Here is a 21,491-nt window from a genome sequence, read left to right as displayed (position 1 = left end):
GTAGATGATTTGTGATCTGAATTTTAAATATGTGGGCGTAGGACTGGCTTTTGCCAGCAATTCCTGACCATTTTCTAGCTCTTTGACGTAATTCTCTAACAGTTTTTCAAACAAAGAAACGAAGCACTAACCTGGCAACAATTGATATGGACAAAGTTTGATTGATCTCTGCTAAAATTTAAGAAAATATTAACTGATCTTAAATCAGTTTAGAAGTGAATACATCCTATTGAAACAACTTTTTCAAACTTTCAGCCATTTTAAAATGCCAATATCCCACTATTTGGCATCAGGCTGCTTTGTGGCCTTCGCCTTCCTGGTTTGGAATTCTCCATGTATGTTGGTGATATGTTCAGTCATTCTCATTCCACCCCATTTGGTTCTCTGTTGCTGGAAGGGAATATCTAAAAAGGAGGCTGCAATGTGGCAGAGGTCACACGTTATTACCAGTGGGAACTCAGATTCTATGAAGCTTGACATTTTATTGCAAAGGTTGCTTTATGAACAGAAGAAAACATTCTGATTTCATGCTTTATGTGAACATGCACCCAAAACATGTGTGACTGCTCTCAGCTGAAACTTTCATTATGAGACTAATAAAAACTGCAAGTAAGCACTTGCTTTTTCAGCTTGGCTCAACTTTTTTTGTTTACTCTTCTTAGATGGAAATGTATTGCAATAATAGACCAAGGGCGTTGCTGGAATGCTAATTCCACTCAGTTTCTGTAGTGTGAGATTACTTCTGTTGGTGTGCAGCTTTACTGAGGGAAATGTCTCCCAGCGTGGCACCTCTCCACTTTATTCCCAGTCTTCAATAGCTGCCTTTGTGCTTTCCCTTGAACAAACACGATCGGTGAGGCCTGGCTCACTTCCTTGTTGAGATTTGACAAATTAATGTGGAATTTGGAGGAAATGAACTTTAGTTTTGAGACTTAACCATTCTTGCTGAGTAATGTGCATTCTCGGAGCATTTGAACATTATTTTGGGCGTTTTCAAATTCAAAAATGTATATGGAAAGGTTTTTTGTTTTCCCAGACAGCGTTCACTTAGAATTACAAAACTCATAATATTCAACCTATTGGTTGAATTGGAACAAACTTGCGTACATGAAACCTGTTAAGAACTGTCTTAAAAAGTAACAATGAAGTTGTTGACATTATATTTTTTTGCTTTGTTCATTTGAGAAATCAAGGTACTTGAACACACAGCAAACATTAAAGGTGTTCCATAAAAAGCTCATGCAAGATTATCTTGCTACCATTACCTTAAGAACTTGAACACAATTTTTTTATATTTTATATCACACAAGTCCAATCAACATTTTTTTATTGGCTAAATAATGTGAAAAAAGTTGTTAAAAGACATTGGTTCATAATTGGATTAAAATCTCATAAAGAGGCCATCTTGGTTCAGTCAACAAAGCAATTTGAAATGTACAATCACAAAACAACTCTGCTGACTATTTGGAAATTACAAGGATTTTTTTTATTGGATTTAAATTCTAATAAGCAGCCTTTTTTCATTCACATTTGCCCCTTGTTTTATTTTAGTTTTAAATTTGTATATTTTTTAGGTTTTCATTAATTTATATATCTATTAATTTATTCATTCTCTTATTCATCCACTTTTTGGAGGGGATGAGAACAGATGAGGCAGCAGTTTGTTCGTACACTTTTAAATTAAAAATCATTCAATGGTATATGGCCCAAAAGGCAGTTCAGAAGACTCAAACCACAATTTATAGATCCGACAGAGGGCGTTAAGCCACAACCACTATAGTTGCCGTATCCAAGAATCACAAGCAGATCAAATATGGCGGCTGAAAAAACAACAGTGACTCTTTAGTCGATATTCCTGATGGCATAGCTGTACCATTTCTCCCTTATTATGCAAACTTAGTTCAAATGTCAGTAAAACAGAGTTTAAATTATTATATCCAGTACTGCAATAACCAATAAAAACAACAAAAAATGCAAGAACAAGCATGACGTCAAGTCTGCTCATTTCTGTTCGTAGACAGCTTTGCAAACATAAAGATAAAAGCAGATTGGTGCTGTTTGAAAAAAAATGCATAAGGGCTCTTTGAACTCAGTTGGGCATTGATAAAGCATACCTAACAAAAACATATTTAACTTTCAACTCTTTAGGAACACATCAAACAATGCACCACACCTTTAAAATGTTGTGAGTGATCGGCTTAACAATGTGCAAGTCATTGGGCCATTGTGGACACAAGATGGAGGCTAAGATATGGGGGCCAGGCTGAGCACCTGAGTAGGAGAGGTAGTATGGCTTTTAAGGATTGAGCTCGGCAGAGCTAAACTGACGGCCTCACTTGAATGGCTCTGTCTTTCTTACGCTCCACTGTGTTCATTCTGTGTTATGCGCATATAAGCTGACCCCTTGATTTCAGTGTTGTTTTTATAGTCCTAAATTCGGCCTATCAGCCAGTATACACATGGTATATTTTCAGATTTTTTTTCAAGAAAATGTGTAATCCATACGCGGCTGGCACACAGTGTTTCATCCTAGCCATCCGGGCTGCCAGCGTGAGCGCCAGGCACATGAAGGGTTGCATACGTAGGAGGTGCGAGCAGAATGGCGCTCAGCTATGACTAATGCCTCACACCACATCTTTATTCATAGTGAAGGTTATGAAAACAGTCAATGGCCTCTCCAGCATTATTAAACAAGCCCTTCATGCAAATGACCTTTTATAGGAGACGTTTACAAAGGCAGAGTGTCAACATGTCCTTAATAAAGTTCAAGAAGAATGGCCTTTATCGCCAGCTCGCAATGGGCCGTGCAGTAGTACAAGCTCAAAGCGTTCTAATAAAATTCCGTTATGCTGAAATGTCAATTTGACCTGTCGCTGTCCACTACAGATGGGTTATGGATGAGTGATAAGTCGAAAGTGGTGAAGTTGGGAGTCTTGCCAATCAAATCTATGCTGGCTGTGGAAGAGCACCTTTGGGCGTCATCCGGTGGGCAGGTTTTCATCATCGGAACGCAGACTCACTGTGTGGAGGTAAGTACTGTGAACTTTTCATGAGCAGTAGGGAGGAGGTGGGGACTAATTTTTCTCTTATCTGTTCCCAACCGCCTGTTTAAGTCACACAGGAAGCACACTCAAGTGGAAGCCTTTATCGTCACTGATGGAAATTTTAAGTCTCTGGGAAAATGTGTCCCTCCAAAAAGGATTACCATATAGGCTATAATGTATATTCTGCACTATAAGGCGTACCTTTAATATTTTTTTCATTTATTTATAGATAAGGTCGGCTAGAGTTATCATATACGTTATCATAAAACAAATCCATTCATTAAAGCAGTTACGATATGTTTCATTCTTAAGAAAAATTTTGGTCAAAGCAACTACAAAAGAGAAGTTGTAATAAGCGTTTGAAAGTTGGCATCTGTGCTGCTGTCAAAGTTCTGCCATTCACTTTTGTTTTATTTCAGCAACAAACAATTTAGATGTTAACCACGAGAGACCACTCTATGCGTTTCTCAAAGGTAGAAGAGTTACCCTATGCAGTATCACCTAATTGTAAATATGCATTTCAAATTTGTACAAAAGGTGCACCTATTATAAAACGCACTCTCAAATTTCTGTCCAATTTGAGTTTTTTTTCTTTCTTTCTTTTTTTTTTTTTTTTAGGTACACCTTGTCGTCCATATAAGCCTAAATTGTAAATAAGTCAACATATACAGAATACAGCTCAACATATCCATGCTGTAGTCTCATTTTTATAAATGAAAGCATCTGCGGTGGAACCAGAAATAGTCCCATCCCGTCCCACGGACACGCACTCGTTCATAATCAGTTTAGCCTCATTGAGCTCATTATGTCGGCCCACCTGCCGATCTTGTCCTTATTCCGTTTTGCCACTGAGGAATTACTTTTAATCTTGTCATACACATTGAGACATACAGTTTATGCATAATTGAGTGCTCGTTTTTACTCTGTATCAATTAAATGCAATCAACATTGCATGCTTCCTTATGAGACATGTTTTAGTAGCGGGTAGCTCGGAGGTGTTTGTGAATGGTTACTTAGGGACTAAATTTAACAGCACTTATGCTGTTAAAATATCTTATTTTGCCTATGCTTGGTGAGTTGCATAACATTTGGCTTCGAGAAGGCCCGAATCTTTATTCCTCATTTTTTATTTGGTTTTCTACATTTATATCATAAAAACTTGTATTATACCTTTTTAAAGCAACACTGTGATATTTTTGTCCATAAGATGTCACTGTATTATGTTGTGCAGTTGAAAACGATTGCTTAAAAGGACAAGGAAGAATACAAACTACTGTGACTCAAAGTGACCAAAATGCACCATTTTAATCATCATATTTTTGCCCAGCCTTTTACGAGGTTTTTATTTTTGGGGGTTACTCATAGCAGGAAGATTGCCAACAATTATGACATCTTCCTCTAGTTGAGCCTAAAGTAACATAAGTATTTTACAAAAGGCTTGTTTGTATAATGGTTCATGTTTATTTGTATATTATTAATATTAAGACTTTTTCGTTTTAATGAATGAGGTTTTTTACCACTACTAGGCACAAAATAATACAGACTATCACTTTTACTCGTAAGCCTCGATATAACTACCACTTTGAGATTCCATTAGTACATAAAATTCCAATTGCAAATAGTAATATCTTTATAGAAATGCCTGACATAATGGGCGGCACGGTGATTAAGTGGTAGCGCATCCGCGGCACAGTCCTAAGGTCATTTGATCAAATCCAGTTATCAGCCTTTCTGTGGGGAGTCTGCATGTTCTCCCTGTGCTTGCATGGGTTTCCTCCGGGCACTCCCGTTTCCTCCTGCATTCCAATAACATGCATGTCAGGATAATTGGTCGGTCCAAATTGTCCCTAGGTGTGAACGAGCGAGTGAGTTGTCCGTCTCTGTGTGCCCTGTGACTGGCTGGCAACCGGTTCAGGGTGTCCCCTGCCCACTGTCCAAAGATTACTGGGATGGGCCTCAGCACCTCCGCGGCCCTAGTGAGGATAAGCGGCGCAGAAAATTGATGGATGGATGTTTCGTTTTGATGAATGAAGTTTATTCTTACCACTAGTTGGCCCTAAATAATACAGACTGTCCCTTTAAATCTTAAGCCTCAACATTACTACCACATTCAGATTCCATTAGTGCATACAAGTCCAATTATAAAAAGTTATATTTTTAAAGAAATCCCTGAATCACCCTTGTGTAATATTTGACCATTAGATAGCACTTTATTGTGTAGTGCACCCTAAAATGAGCGCTACAAAGTACAAGGAAGAAAATAAACTGCAGTTACTCAATGTGAACAAACCACACAATTTTTCTTATTTACACCCAAAGCCTTTCGCGACTTATCCCACATGCAAGCATAAGGTTTTTAGGGGTACACGTAGCAGCAAGATGGTGTAGCGGACAATCATGTCAGCTCCCTCTCAGTGGGGCTCACTATGTAAAGGAAATGTATATTTTTCAACCTACGAGAATTACGGAAAATGTACGTTTGTATGATAATTCATGCATTTTTGCTCATTAGTCTAATCAATACTGTATTGATTTTATTAAGACATTTTTACTGCGTGGAAGCGCTTAATAATACACAATTCCCCTTTAAAAAGGCTCGCCAATTACTAGCATTGTTACAATGTTTTTCGAAATCCACTGTTATTTATGCTTTACAAATTTTAAGAATACAATAGTTTTTCTTTTCCAAAGTGTTTAAATTGCGCAATTGAAATGCCAATTTTCCCCCTCCAGAGAAAACTTGAGGCCCATCAGGAGGAGGGGATGGTGGTCTCCCACATGGTGGTGGCTGGTGTAGGTATCTGGATCGCTTTCAGCTCAGGGTCCACCTTGCGCCTCTTTCACACGGAGACCCTGGAGCACCTGCAGGACATTAATATCGCGACACCTGTTAACAACGTTTTGCCTGGTAAGATTACATCATTTACAGTACAGCATGACGATGAAAAAACTTGAATGTTGAATGTTTTAATTTCTAATTGATAAGTTTTAAATTTAGTAGACACTTAAATTAAGGAGAGAAGACATATATAGATTTTGAACTTGCAAGAAGACCAGGAAAGAGTCCAAACCTCAACGAAATCCCAACCTGTTCCCAAAGGCCTACTCTGAGCCTTTTCTTTTTTTACATATCCCAGGTTACAGAAAAAGATCTGCCCTGTAGGCTCTGGAAATCAAAGTAAAGCAACATGAATGGCTGATAGGAAGAATTATAGAAACAGTGCATTACAGTTAAAACAACAAACTGCGCAATAACGGTCAAGATAACGAACTGACATCCTATGCATTCTCTTTTGCAGGTGTATAATATTAAAAACTTATCACTAATACATGTATCTTTTGGAGTCCAAACACAAATCCACAAAACATTTCACCTACAGTGAATCGTTTTGTTTTACTCAAATTGAAATCAGTTTCAAAGTAAAACTGATCCATAATCCAGCCAATGTGGACTGGTCATAACCACTTTTCTCATTTTTTAAAACAAGGTTTGGCTCAACAAATCTTGGGTCTTTTCAGGGTGTTCCTTTTACCATGTTCGAGTTATAATTTGCATTTGTTGATGAGGTGTTCTGTTTTTCTTTGGTTTCTTTTTTTCAGGTGTGCTGTCTACGAGCTGAGATTTTGATTTGATTATATAGTCAATAGATATGTAAGGTTACCTTGTTCAAAATTTTTTAGAATCAATTTATTCAACTTTGAAAAAAAAGGGGTGATTTTGGACCGTTTTTTAAGATTCCAGCCAACTTTCTTCCAGTGTTTGTTTGAGTATTAAAAAAATAAATGTAAATATTCATGTTTATTTGGTTCTGCATTTATTTTGCTTTTTTGTTTTTTTATGTATTATTTGGTGCCCCCTAGTTGTGAAAAAACCTTATTCATTAAGAACCAGTATTGATTTGAATGTCAAAAAATACAAAAACTATCATATAAATGTTCATTTAATTACTTGGAGGTTGAGAAATAATTCGTTTTACATTACATGAGGCTCACCTTGAGATGCAGCTGACATGAAATTCGAACAACTTGCTGTTACGGGTACCCCAAAAACTCTAAACCTTGTGAAGGCTGGGCAGAAAATCGCTGCGGTTTGGTCACTTTGATTCACCGCAGCTTGCATTGTTCCACATGCTTTGTAACACATTTTAGGTTGCACAATTCAACGACATCTAGTGGTCAAAATTTGAATTTACTTTATTGTTTGGGTCGGAAGCCTCACACGGAAGGTGTTGTTGTGTTTGAAATTAGAACTGTATTCACCTTTAATAAGTTATTTTTTAGCGAGCTTATTTCCACGGCGCCGCCGTGGGTCGCCCGTGTGCGGCACAGTTCTGAGGTCATGAGATCGAACCTTCCTGTGTGGAGTTTGCATGTGCTTTCGTGGATTTCTTCAGGGCACTCTGGTTTTCTCCCACATTCCAAAAACATGCATGTCAGGTTAATTGGCCGGTCCAAATTGTCCCTAGGTGTGAATGAGCGAGTGAAATGTATGTCCCTGTGTGTCCTGCGATTGGCTGGCAACCAGTTCAGTGTGTCCCATACCCACTGCCCAAAGATAGCTGGGATGGGCTCCAGCACCCCCGCGGCCCTACTGACGATAAGCGGTGCGGATAATGGATGGATGGATGGAGCTTATTTCTTCCGAAAAGAATTGTAAACGTAACACTGTAGTGTATTTGAAAACTGTCATTAGTAGGGCAGGCGAGTTTTGGTACCTGTGTTCATACCAGATTCATTTTTATTATGTTCTGTGCCATTGACAGAAATACAATCAATTGTAATAGTGGTATAGGACCCATTGGGGGTAAAGTGGTGTTAAATTACAGTAATAGTCCGTCCTTACTGAGCACATTCAGAATCATTTTCCCAAAGAAAATCTAGAATTCCTAGTAAAGAGTGGTTGTTTTGACCTGAGAAAATGTTTTTCTGTGATTCTTCAAAGAGCAGTTTAAATTATTTATTTTATTGGGTATGCTCCCCTATCTGTGCTTGTTTAAACTTGCTTGTTTAAACTGTGCTTGTTTAAACCTTTGCTGTCATTCATTTAGCACAGCAAAGGTTAAAAAAGTGGGTCAGGAGCATGCTGTCTTTTTAAAGGCTGATAATGTTTTATTAGGAGAAAAATCCTGGTTTATTCTTATCTACACAAAGAAAGCACTGTGTCAGACGTTTACAACAGAACCTTGCTGACAAGCTTGAATGCAAATCAAATGAAATCTCAGAATAGTGACTGTCCTGTGCACAAGTCATCAAGAAAATCTGGCTGCTACTTTGGAGCACTTAATCCGCTCTCTTACATCAGCCTTGACCCAAAAACATGCCGCCTAAAAGAATAGCTTCTAGAAAGGAGATTACTTGGGATGTGTGACTTTGTTTTACTGACATTCAGTCGTGTCGTATGTGCGTTCTACAGTCCCGCGTCGACATCAGTGACTGAGATAGCCCCAAATGCACAAGTTGGTCTTCCATAAAATGACCCAAACCTCAAGAACAATTTAATTCAAAAGTGTTATGCAGTTTCTCTTTGTTCTTTGTGGCATGTATTTACAATTATATAGCAAACAAAAAATTTAAATAATACATCAATACCCCAATGACACTGAATAACTGTATTTTCCATACTATAAAGCACACCCCAAAAACCCCAAACCGGCCAGAAATTCAATCGTGTGCCTTATAATCCGGTCAGCCATATGTATGGAAAAATTATCGTATTATCATATTTGTGTTACGATTGATCAGTCAATATTTATCGCTAATCACAATTGCATAACCTTGGTGGCAAGAGGGCTCAAACCCAAAAAGCGATGTAAAGAGCACCAAATCCTAACCACCAGTCCACTAGGGACATTATGATGTGGGAAGAGGTAATAGGTCTTACTTCATTTTACTCCCGGTACCAGGTACAAATTTTAGAGAAACAAGAAAACAGAAAGTGATTCAAAATCTGTAAACGGGCATGAAAATCGCACACATTTAGGAAAAAAAAAATCACAATTTTGAAGTAAAAAAGGTTGACCTACAAGAATTATGTGAGGAGTGGGGTATTGTGAGATTTCCCAGAGTGAATCGGGCGTTTGAGGTGATTTGTTTGAATTCAAATCAGTGTGGTTTGCGTGGGCAGGATCACTATATTTATTTGTGTGTAACGTGCATTCGACTTTATCTCTTTACCACACTATTTTTATTCATGGTACCAGAGACGCACGTGTTAGAATGGAAAAAACAGATAGTCGTCTGGTTCAAATTATCTGGTTTTATCTTTAGGAGTTGTAAGAAGATTTGGAAGTGAGTGTGGCTCTCAGAAAGGACTCTGCCACTAAATAGCTCTTAAAATTTACCCTTCTCATGTTCACACATGTTGGAATTATTGCAACAGCCTACCCTTTTTTGCTGACCGCTGTTTTTTCTCCTCCTCAGAAATGCATTGGGGTAATATGCTGTAATAGCAGTCATTCTTATGCTGAATATTTGCTATTTGCACATCATATTTAAAAGCAATTCCAATATTTCTTGAATAGTGCGTTAAGACAAACACATATGTAGTCTTTTTTTCTGAACAGCTTTGTTTAGACAGAATGTTTAATTGGTGAGAAGATGGTGGCAGTCCGGATGCAGGGCGCGCCTTTGTCTGATGCTGCGTGACCTAAAAAAGCAGCCATGCGTGATTTTATGAGGCAAATATCAGAGGAGGGGTTTATTAAATGATACCTCTTGTTATTTGTACCATTATTATTTTTTTGTTTGTATAGCACAATCGCTAAAGACACAAAAGGTTTCTGGTTCGAGACCGGGTTGAAACATTTGTTAGCCTGGAGATCGATGGGCGCCAAAGGAACCGACCGTATTATCAAATATATTTGAACTGTTTCACAGTTTCATACATTTGCATGAAGTCTCTAGAAAGTAATGAAATGATAACAATGTGGAATTTTCTTTTCACAAGTTTAATTTAGCTAGTTGCTTTTGGAAACGTTTGAACTGGTATATTTATTGAATGCCCTCATAATCAAATTATAAATATGACAAACATTTAGGGCTGCTTTGTTGGCAGACAATTTTGAAAAGGTTTCAATATTATTATCATTGTGTATTTATGTATTTATGACTTTTTAATTATTTTTTTCTAGTTAAATGAGAAACAAATGCATATGTTAATGTTAATATGTCCTAATGATTATAATCAATAAACAATATTTTAAGGATTTTCTTTCTCAATAAAGTGAGAGAAAAAATACAATAATCTGAATTCTGAAAATCTACTTTAAAGTGGAGGAATTTTTTAAAATGGCAAAATTATCTGGCAATACCTTTTTTTTGTTACAGGACAAAAAGTTAAAAATATATAGTTTATTTTATAAAAATGAAATAAAATACAACAATAGTATGATTGGCAAAAAATATGCTTAGAAATAAAAATAACTGAGGTTCAATTATACTTAAAGCTAGACGGTTGTTATTGAGAGTTGACACTCTTTTGTTTTCTCTTTTAACAAGTGAATGAATACATTTGAGAAGTGATAGTGTAACATAAACCTAAACATAACCTTAATCTGAACAACACCACTATATAAAAAGTGGGCCACGATTTAAATATGAAAATCCACAATTAAACCATAAACACAAAGCACTTAATCAGCTTAAAAGTTGTGACGCTAATCCAGAAGAATGCTGTCTTCTCCACCCATTCCATCACAATTGCACATTGCATGCTGGGGTTGTTCCTATTGCGAAATTGCCGTGTGAGATTTATTTATCCCCGCCTCCCTCCCACTGTTGCTTGTCAGGGCTAAGTGCGGATCAAAGAGGCACTCTCCCGTAGGATCAACCCGGTGTGGATGTTCACCCGGATTTATTTTACTTCACCCTCTGGGTGGGGAACTCCAAATATTATGAAAGTTGACCAAACCCTTGCAGGTTTTCATCAGAAGCACGTGAAGGCAAGATTTTTTTGAGGTGAAATGCTGACTGCTGACGGTGATTAGCAGGGGTGTTCTGAGTTAGTTGGGTAGGGTCTCCTCTTGTCATAAAGGTCCTCGAAACTATTTTCCTTACCAAAGAGGATTATTATAATGGAGGAAATTGAAGTCGAGCTGCAAGTTTGCAGTAATGAGTCATGACAGCCCTGCCCTGGTACCATGCACAAGTATTTTTTTTTTTACTCTCGTACAGTGGTACCTCTACATTCAAGATGAATCAGTTCCCGGATTGAGCGCGTATATAGAATTTCTCGTATCTTGAGCGAATTTTCCCTGTACGACACTGAAAACAAATTACTCCGTTCCCGGCCTCCCAAAAGCTTAAAAAACATAGCTTCCTGAGCACCAAAAACTCATTCAAATACAAATTGAACATGAAAATACAGGAATAAATTGAATATGATTATATTAAATATTACTGTCGTTATTTCATCAATTTTACGTGCTTGATGTCTCGTTGCTGTCAGGGACTTTTTGGGCGATTTTACAGGCTTGTAGGCTTTGATATGCTGTCCTGCCATCCATTATCTTCACTGCTTATTCTCAGTCGGGTCGCGGGGGTGCTGGAGCCCATCCCAGCCATCTTCGGGCAGTGGGCAGGGCACACCCTCGACTGGTTGCCAGCCAGTCGCCGGGGACACAAAGAGCCAGTCGCAAGGCACACAAACACAGACATCACACTAGCTCATTCACACCTAGGGACAATTTGGACCTGCCAATTAACCTGACATGCATGTTTTTGGGAATGTGGGAGGAAACCCACACAGGCACGGGGAGAACATGCAAACTCCTCACGGGGGAGGCTGCAGCAGCTGGACTTCCACACCGTGGGTCTGCTCGCTAACCACCCAGCCGCTGACATGCTATCCTGTATTATTAGTTTTTTTATCATATAACATTTTGTATATACATATTAATTAGTTATATGATAAGTAATTTAGCTGAGCTATTGCACTTTGGGATATAATGAAAATGTAAAAAAAAACAAAAAAACAATTATAAATATATATATACAGATATATATATATATATATATATATATATATATATATATTTAATGCATATAAAACACATTTTCAATACACCTAAAGCATTTTACTATTTTTATAATTAAATCCAATCGACATGTATTTGTATAGCCCTAATCAGTCAACAAATTGTAGCTCAAAGTGCTGTATAAAGAACATTTAGTGTACAGTACATTAAATTATTAACATGTATCTCACCAAAAAAATACATATTAATAACAAAAGTAAAAAACTTAAAATGAAACAATCATTAAATACATGAATAATTTGACTGTAGATGCAAAAATATACAAAAAGCAAAATCTCTTACTAAGCAAAAAGCCTTAAATATGACGCAAAAGTAAAGAACGTAACGTCATCGCTGGTAGTGTTTCGGAGTCAGATAAACAGGCTTCTCCTGATACTGGTGTTAATGGAAACCAGTACTATCTGTTTCATGTGGGAAGCAAACCCCAACCCCCAAAAAACATCCTGGAGAGTGATGGGCGCCGCTAGGCTGTACATGCCCAAGACACACCACAGGAAGTGGTTCCCGATGACCCTTGCGGTTGACGGATCCTTGTCAAGTCATGTTTATTTGTATAGCACTTAATCACAAGACTATTGCAATCTACAGACTATTATTACACCGTCCCCCTGATCTAAAACATGCATGAGGGCAAGGAAAAATTCAAAAACCTCAGCATGAGGAAAATAAAGAAACCTTGAGAAGGGACCGCACATGAGATGATCCCCCTTCCAGGATGACCAGGCTGCAATGGATGTTGCATTAACAAACAATAAAATTAGAAATGAAACATGAAATAATTAGTATAATATAAAATAAAGAAAAGGATGACTATGTTGCAATCGATGTAGCATTAACAAACAATACACAGATATTCTCAACATGAAATATAAGTCATTCATAAGCTATAGAATATAGATTGTTTTAAGCCTAGATTTAAACTTTTCCACTGAGGATGCAGATCGGATCTCAGGGGGGCATTCCACAGCACCAGGCCCTGAATGGAGAAAGCTCTCGAACCTGCGAATATCTTTTTGGCATCACTAGTAGAAAAGCATTTTCAGAGCGAAGGCCCCGGACAGGATTATAGGGGGGAATTGAATATGAAAGATATGAGGGAGCAAGTCCATGCATGATTTTGGATATACAAACTGTGAACACACAAACAATTTTTACACACATTTCTTTTTTACTTTTAACTGTTTTTGATTTTATTCTTTTTATTTACTTCATTTATTTTGTTTCTGTTGGCAGTGAGCGGTCTCTCGTCGTAGTGTCCAGAAATTCTTGTCTGGATTTTCCTTTGTATGTCGGGCAAGAGTTTTGTTCGAAAGACATGTTCCTTTTTTTGCCTATCGAATCAGTCGTCCTCTGAGGTATTCCTGTATCAAATATTTGCAGTCCTGACAAATCTCTTAAATTGCACTCCACACAATCCGTCAAAATGTCAGACTTTATTGCCTTGTCTTCACGCTCAGAGCCATAAACGAGAAGCGCTTGCGACTTAATTGCGGATCACGCTAATCTTTGTGACCAAGAAGGAAACAAAGAAGGTGTCATTGTTCTGCTGTGGCTCAAATAGAGCCTGCTTGTTGTTTAATTACAGTGTTATGCATCCGTCAATCTGTTATATAACGCTCTGGGGTTCCTTTGTGTAAACGAGCGACATTTGTGCAGGATTTTTTTTCACGGGTACCTTAGCAACGAATAAAACCTCAGCAATGTAGAAATAAGCAGAAATTAAAGCCATTATAATTTTTTGGGAAGATCTGGCTCAAAAATCTGAGTTCATGACCTCAAATTTCAATGTAGTTTTCCTTGGTATAACTTCCTCCCTGTATCTCTCCCTCCACCCTTGTCCTCTCCAGGCAACTCAAGAGTGTCTGTAAGCAGTTTGCTGGTTTGCCATGGCATGCTGCTCGTGGGGACCAATTTGGGCGTAACGGTGGCACTCTCCGTCCCCCGGCTGCAGGGAATCCCTAAAGTCACAGGTGACACACGTCGGAGTCTAGTTCTTATTGGTTATTTTTTTCTTTACATTACGCAGAAACAAACACTTCTTAGGTAAATACTTCCGTTAGGTAAATAACACAATTGTTGTACATTCAAAGCTAGCTGTAATTGCATGTTGTCATGGAGATGGCATTTAGCCTTTGTATGCAGAGGTGCTCATAAAATATGTCTCGCTGGGCACTTGAAATGGGTTAAAGAATGTTGTCGTTTTGACGTATTGTTTAAGGAATTCACTTATAGATGACCCTGACTAGTTCTTCTGTGTTTCAGTTTCTTTCCAGTCAATCACAAAAGGATAGCTTCAAAATGTGTTTGCAATAATTAACAAGTAGATTTTTAGTTTACATTAATTTAATGACATTTTAAAAACATTTTTTGTATTATAATATTTGAGATGGGCGAGTACTGATATTGATGCTGATACCGGCCTTATTTTGAAATACCGGTGGAAATTAGATGATTTTCACGATAATATAAGGAAAAACATTACAGAGGTTGGCCTACTTACGAACGAGTTAGGTTCCGGGAGATGGTTCGTAAGTTGAATTTGTTCTTAAGTTGCTTCAGTGCTATATGTTGTATGTTTAAGGTTTATATAAGTATGTTGAAGGCTGTATAAGTAACCTGTATTTTTTGAACTAAAAATAAACATTTCACAAAATTATATCCTCTATAAAGATAAATAAAGTGAGGTTTAACTTACTTTTGTAAGATGGGCTTCAAGAGGTCCTCGTCCGTAGTAGAAAGTGGATGAAAAAAAGCAATCATTTTCAACCATTTTCTTAACTGCATCAAGCTTTCTTGTTCTACTTTCATTTCAAAAGAATCTGCTCACCTCTTCTTTACACTTTACACCAACCATATTGAATGGATGCACGAGATATTGAACAATAAAAATGTCAAAATTCTTAGCGCACTAAAGATACAGTACCGTATACATAGTATATTCACACAAGAACTAGGAAGAGGAAGCAGCTTTTTTTTCTTCGGGGTGGATGCTGGGTGAGCTCTCAAAGCGCCACACGCCGGTAGCGGTGGAAAGAATCACTACAGTGCTGTCCCCTACTCGGAATAAAGTGCACACAATACAACATCTAACTAAACAGCAATATTTATCGACATCCCGGAAAAAATGTTAGTATCTAACGTTTTCCGTAAGTCAAATGGAGGTACATAGCGGAGTGCCTGTAAGATGTTTTAAAAAACATTTTGCGTGTCCCCTGCAGGCCGCTTCAGCAGGCGCCTAGCAGCTGGCATAGTACTGGTGCGGACCAAAATCAAATCTTCACCTGGAATATCCATCCGTTAACTGCACCGCTTATCCACACCAGAGTCACCCAAGGTGCTGGGGCTCATCCCGTCTAGCTTCAGACCTAAACCAGCCAGTCGTAGGGCACACAGAGTACAGCCCGGTGTCGCCCATTCCTCTCCAGACTGTTTTTTTTTGTGATAGGGTATGCTACCCCTCATGAAACAGTACTGATTTCCATGGTAACCAGCAGCAGGAAAGCCTCATGTTCTGTCTCAAATACAGCACCTTCATCATCTGGTCGCTGTTGTAATCAGTGTAAAGCGTCCTTGCACTTTTCAGCTTACAGCATATCAAAAAACTCGTGTATATAATTAGTAGTCCATGTACCAAAAATTGGCATCTTTAGACTTAAGGAGTCTCTTCTATTTGCAATACCTAAAACACCATTAACTGGTAACGGAACTCGGCCATCACTAGCATTATAGTAACAATGTTGTAACAATTTAAACATAGCTGTTATTTATGCTTTAGTATTCCACGCAAACATCTCGGTGCTCTTAACCTAATAAATTAAGTGCTTAAAATAATTTTTTTCTCAAACCAAAACTGGATTTAAGAAATAATCTTTTATTAGGTCGAGGCATGGTGTCTCTGCACGCTCACAACGGCCCGGTCAAGTTCCTAACCATGGCCACGGCGGTGTGCAACCGACCACCGGGTAGCCTGTCTCCCTGCGGATCTGCCCAGCCAGCGGAGACAGATGACGGAGGAGAAGCCCCGACCCTTCAGGACCCCATGTCGACACAAGGGCTTTGGCTGGGCAAGTCGGGTCACGCCGAATCTCGGCCTTCCTCTTCCTGTGGCTCTTCGGCTCAGTCCCAAAGCTCCCTGGAGCACGGCCCCGAAGACGGGGCCCTTTACGACGTGCTCCACAATCCGACCCACCGCCAGCGGGGCCGCGGGTCCAGAAAAGTGGACGCTAGTTCCCTCCTGGTGGTTTCCGGAGGCTTGGGCCACCGCCGGGTCACTAAAAAGAGCAAGCAGGCTCGCCACGAGGACAATACCTCCACTATCATGGTTTGGCAGATCCCCTTGCTCAACATGTGATGCCGATCAAGAAACTGATTCATAAGGATCCTCAAATTTTATATTCTAAATAGTCAACCTTGCTTCAAATATATAAGAAGCCAAGATGAACTCGAAATGGCACATGTGAAAATATAGGTTTGAACACTAATGGCGGAGCAACACATTAAGACTAGTAATTCAATTCTAATCTAATCCATAGAAAATACCGTATTTTCTGAATTATAAGGCGCACCCTAAATATATTCCTTTATTTGACTTTTTTTTCATACAATAAGGCACTCCAGGCTGTAAGGCACATGAAAGTCAAACTGGAGCAAGAGGGTTGTATTTGGAAAAAAAACAAAACTTATTTCGACATGAATATTGGGAAATCTGGTTTTGCAACAAAATGACTTGACTTTACTCCTCTCCCTTTGATTCATTCATTTATTTGTTATTTAGAAGCATTTCATTATAGTTATGTATTCACAATTTTATTTACTGCATTTCCAGTCTTCAAGGCGCACCAGATTTTAGGGCACACCTGCAAAATAGGTATTTGACTGCGCCTTGTAGTCCAGAAAATTCCGTATGAATACTGTATGTCTTGGTAAATCAACTAATCCTAGTTGCTTATTTATTTACTCTTTCTTATATTTTTCAAATCATGTCTAGCCTATGAAATCATTATTTAAGGCACTTTTTACTTTAAAAAACGTGGCATTTAAACAAAGGGAACCAACTTTTTGGGTCCCATATATGTGCCAAAGTATGTGGATTAATGGCAAAAAGCAAACAAATGTCAATACTCGTTCTCCACTCCAGTATTTTTGAAGTCATCCTGCTGCCACATCCATGAAAATAAGCTTTTGTGTTAAGACGGACTGTTTTAGGTTGTGTAATTTATAAAGGAGCACAAGGGTTGATATTTTAGTTTTTCATGGAGAAAGGAAAGTTACAATATGCTTAAAGGGACAGTGTGTAATATCCAGTGCCTCCTAGTGGTACAAAAAAAACTCCATTCAGTGGAAAAAAAACCTTTGATTTGAATACAAGGCAAAAATACATGAAATATCATATCAATGTTAATTTGACAAAAATCATAGGTCGAGAAATTTGTATTTCTTTTACGCAGTGGAATCCCTACCTTGTAGTTGCCACCATGTTTGTCGGCCATCTTGCTGCTTTGCTGTGCTCTCGGCACGGGGTTTTGTTCGCATTAGACATTACAGTGCCATCAAGTGGTCAAATATTACACACTGGGGCTTTAATATATTAATATATTAACTATATCATTTGGTAACATAGTATTTAGGAAATCTGTAGACTGATTAACCTGTAACTCATTTAAGAAATGTGGTGGAAATAGCTAAGTGTTTTTACAAAGAAAATGGATTAAAAAAAAAGGGAATCTACGCTAAATATTACTTTAGAAAGACTGATGTCTGGCTGGCCAGTGTTCTCCACATATGGATTGGTATTAACCAGGATTTTTATTTTCTTTTTTAGCCTTGTGTTTTCTGTGTTGCTCATTTGAGAATATTTAAGAAACTGTCATTGTATTTTTATTTTGTTGTTTACTTGTATGGGTCTTGGACAGCTGTATTTTTTTATTTTATCAAGATATAAACATTGTTCTATTTAGATGCTATCACCGTGTTGTCTTTTAGAATACGGGGGACCGATCCTGCCACATGGAGAAATAAATGTATAAATATACATATTCGTGCCATCTAAATAACGGAACACGTAATTAAATCATGTAATACCCAAATATATGATATAAATGCTATTTATTTATATTTATGCATTTTGTCAGTTATTTTGATATCTATTTTGTCGTGGACTTTGATGCATTTGTGTCGTGCAATTTGACATTCATCAGTGTCTGAAACCCATGACAAAAAGGACACCAGGGCAGACGACTCTGAAAAGTTGCCTGGTGAGAAATAAAGTTGCCTGCCCCATTTTCCCCTTGAAACACAATAAGACGACTTATCGCAAAAAAAATAATAGTAATTGTTAAAAAGTATTAAGGATTGATAATCAGAATATATAACAGAACAACACTTTAAAATTAAGTTTATTATAAATCTACTTTTAACATTCATTCCATGTATATGACATTGTTGTTTTCCAGCTGTCATCAGTATGTACCGTACCTGTATTTACGCATTCATGCAATGTTTGCGTTGCGTCGTCTGCTACAAGCCATGTGAACTCCTTGTTCCACGATGCTTTTAATGTACGTTTACGTTTTGTAGCGTCATCAATTTTGTTAGCTTCTTTTGAATATTTCTTCTAGGGCTTATGTTTTGGCTTGATGAACGAATTAGCTATAGGTGGAAATGCTCAGAAGGGTCGACCCGCCCGCTCATTTTATAACATTTTGTTGTGACGGAATACACGATAAAATGAATGATGAAATAAATATTGAAAAAAATGAAAAAAAAAATGAAAAAATGCATAAGTATATAAATAAATTGCGTATATTTGGTTATTAAGTGATTTATATATGTGTCTATACGGCATATATTTGTATATATTGATACTTATTTCTACAAATGGCTGGATTATCAGGACTATGGGAATTTATTATCATCACTTTGTAAGATTGATTGAATGTTGATCTAACTAAAATAGTTGCAGTTTTCCAAAGAAGATTTCAGTCAGCAAAGCTTTAGGAACATGCCGGGACTAGCGATGCGCCTGAGGTGGTTGGTTCTCTGTTTTTTTCGAGCTTTTTTTTTAATAGCGCCAAGGGTCGAGCTGTTTTCTCGCTTCGGACGCCCACCTCCACGGTTGCGCAACCGTTTTTATTATTCACACGCAGCGGAGGGGGAGGGATTTACCCCCGCAGGTTTCCTTGACAACCATCTTTGCCAAAGTTGTCCATTAGTTGCTGTGTTGAAACATTTGTTAGAACGCGGCTCGATGGTAACTGTTGTTAGCTAGCGCCAAGGGCCTTGTTTAGCTCCAGGTTTCCATGGAGACGGCTATCCCTCCTCTCATCTGAATGCCTTTTTATCTCACAGGCCTGCTGGTTGTGTGATGACTCCATTCTATGTACACACTAGCTGACCAATTTCACCTTTTTCAGAATGGCCTTTTGTTGAGTAGAAATAGTATTTACAAAATTTGTACGGGTGCTTGAAATTTGAAAATGCTTTATTATTGTGTTTTCAAAGACTGAAAACTGCATGTGGGGTGAAGTGCTTGTAAATGCTTGATGGGTCGTCCGTGAACGAAACTGTTCTCTGAGCCAGCTCCTTGAAGTGAACGAGAGATCCAGGCCAGGATCACCATCAATAAGGAGCCAGCTCCCTTTATTGACCGTTTGCACATACGTAACCTAACCACTTGATGACACCATGATGGACGGTAGTAACTCATAGTAAACAGTCGACGAGCAAACTATTCAACACCATTGGCAATGACTGGTCAAATGAATAGTGTGCAGCTGTCAGATTAGGTGGCTAATCTTATCGGAAAGCACTAAAAGCTATTTAGAGAAACGGAAGATAGCATTACCAATGCTGATTACCGACTTATTCAGTCTTCCCCCTGACATATTCACACATCTAAACAAATCTGCCGGTTTGCCTGACTTTAGTCCACACATCTATGCCTTTAAATTGTAAATGAAGTATCCCCATACACCAGTGCTGATCTAAGAGCTTATAAAAGTCTGGATACTTACCAGTTCTTCGAATCTGGTTGGGTTACTGATATCCGTTGCCCGCGGACGTGGGGAGGTATGTCATTATTGCAAAGGTAAGACACTAACGTTAGCCGTGTATGTTAATATGATTTATTCAGGGTGCCATCAAATCTGAATGTGACTGTATCTAAAAGTTGCTCAAATTGTTTATCATTTTTATTTTAGCTACAGTGCCTACAGTAAATGTATTTGGCGTGACTCGGGTGGCTAATTTCTGATTCCCTGCAGAATCTCACCCCCTTTAACGCAAATACGCACTTGTTTTCTTGTTTTAATCATGCCAATTATATTTCCTAATGAACACATTGTACAAACTATGATCGTGAGACTGTCAGAACGCAGCGCTAAGAAGCATAAGAAAAACTCAGTGTGCGCTCTCGTTAAAAGGGAGTCTGAGTTAGCCACTACACTCGTATCTATTGATCATATAATGTATAGGTAATAAATCAAACGTAACCTGTAAAAAAATTCACGCTGCCAATCCTGGAATAATTTGAAGCCTGCAAGTTCCTCTATTACAGGGGTGTCAAACTCATTTTAACTCGGGGGGCCATACGATAGAACAAACATTCTGTCGGTGTAGGACTAATAGATTTAAAGAGAAAGAACACGAGAGATAAAGAAATAAGAGAAAGAAGGAGGGAAAGGGAGAGAGGGCGGGACAAAGAAAGAAAAAGAGGGAGAGAGCGTGAGAAACAAAAGATAAAAGTCATTAGAGAGGGGGAAAAGAAAGGGAGAGGAGTAAAGAAATCCAAAGAGAAATGGAAAGACAGAAGGAGAGAAGAGAAAAGAAAGCGCGAAGGGTAGGAAGAGAGAAAGAGGAGAGAGGGAAGGAAAAAAGGAAGTTAGCACAAATGAAGTTAAAAAGACACATAGAGTGAAAGAGACAGAGAGTGGGAGAAAAGGGGTGGAAAAGAGAGAGAGAGAGATAAATAAATACAAGTACAGTGTCCGTATTCAAGGCACCTGGCTTTGGCGACATAAAGTTCACATATTTCAACCTGCAGCTCATTTTTCTCTTGCGCTTCATTGAGTGTTGTCTCGCGGGCCGGATTCAATCCCTTAGCGGGCCTGATTTGGCCCGTGGGCCGCCTGTTTGACACCTGTGCTCTATTATTTGCAGATAAACATCACTGTTTACATCAAAACGGATATGATAAAATTTCAATTTGGGCTAAGAACCTTGCCGGTTTGCACAGCCCTAAATTACCATCGTAAAAAGTTGTGGTTCTACTATTCTGTGGTGCTTATTTGTATTTGTTTCAACTCAACTCCCACTTTAACTGCCATGCGCTCAAGTAGCTCCTGCCATCCGTCATGGCTCTCATTCATAAAACAATCTAAGAGTCGATTGGGATCCAGAAGAGCCGTCCCTTTTC

General features: G+C 38.3%; 1 protein-coding gene across 3 annotated transcripts in view; it reads left to right on the top strand.

Annotated features, from left to right (window-relative positions):
- arhgef10 (Rho guanine nucleotide exchange factor 10) overlaps positions 1 to 18,042 on the top strand; it is a 67,073-nt gene extending 49,031 nt beyond the window's left edge. For all 3 annotated transcript variants that reach the window (XM_088353785.1, XM_088353786.1, XM_088353784.1), the window contains exons 26-29: positions 2,887 to 3,029; positions 5,778 to 5,952; positions 13,927 to 14,049; positions 15,958 to 18,042. In XM_088353785.1, the coding sequence (XP_088209911.1) occupies positions 2,887 to 3,029; positions 5,778 to 5,952; positions 13,927 to 14,049; positions 15,958 to 16,430 (914 nt within the window). In that variant the 3' untranslated portion in view covers positions 16,431 to 18,042. The remainder of the gene's footprint in view (positions 1 to 2,886; positions 3,030 to 5,777; positions 5,953 to 13,926; positions 14,050 to 15,957) is intronic.
- The last annotated feature ends 3,449 nt before the right edge of the window (positions 18,043 to 21,491 follow it).

This window comes from Urocampus carinirostris, chromosome 15 (assembly GCF_059441175.1).
Source record: "Urocampus carinirostris isolate Australia breed hairy pipefish chromosome 15, RoL_Ucar_1.0, whole genome shotgun sequence".
Taxonomy (NCBI): Eukaryota; Metazoa; Chordata; class Actinopteri; order Syngnathiformes; family Syngnathidae; genus Urocampus; species Urocampus carinirostris.
The sequence above is the reverse complement of the archived record's forward strand: the minus strand, read 5'-3'. Positions and strand labels throughout refer to the sequence as shown.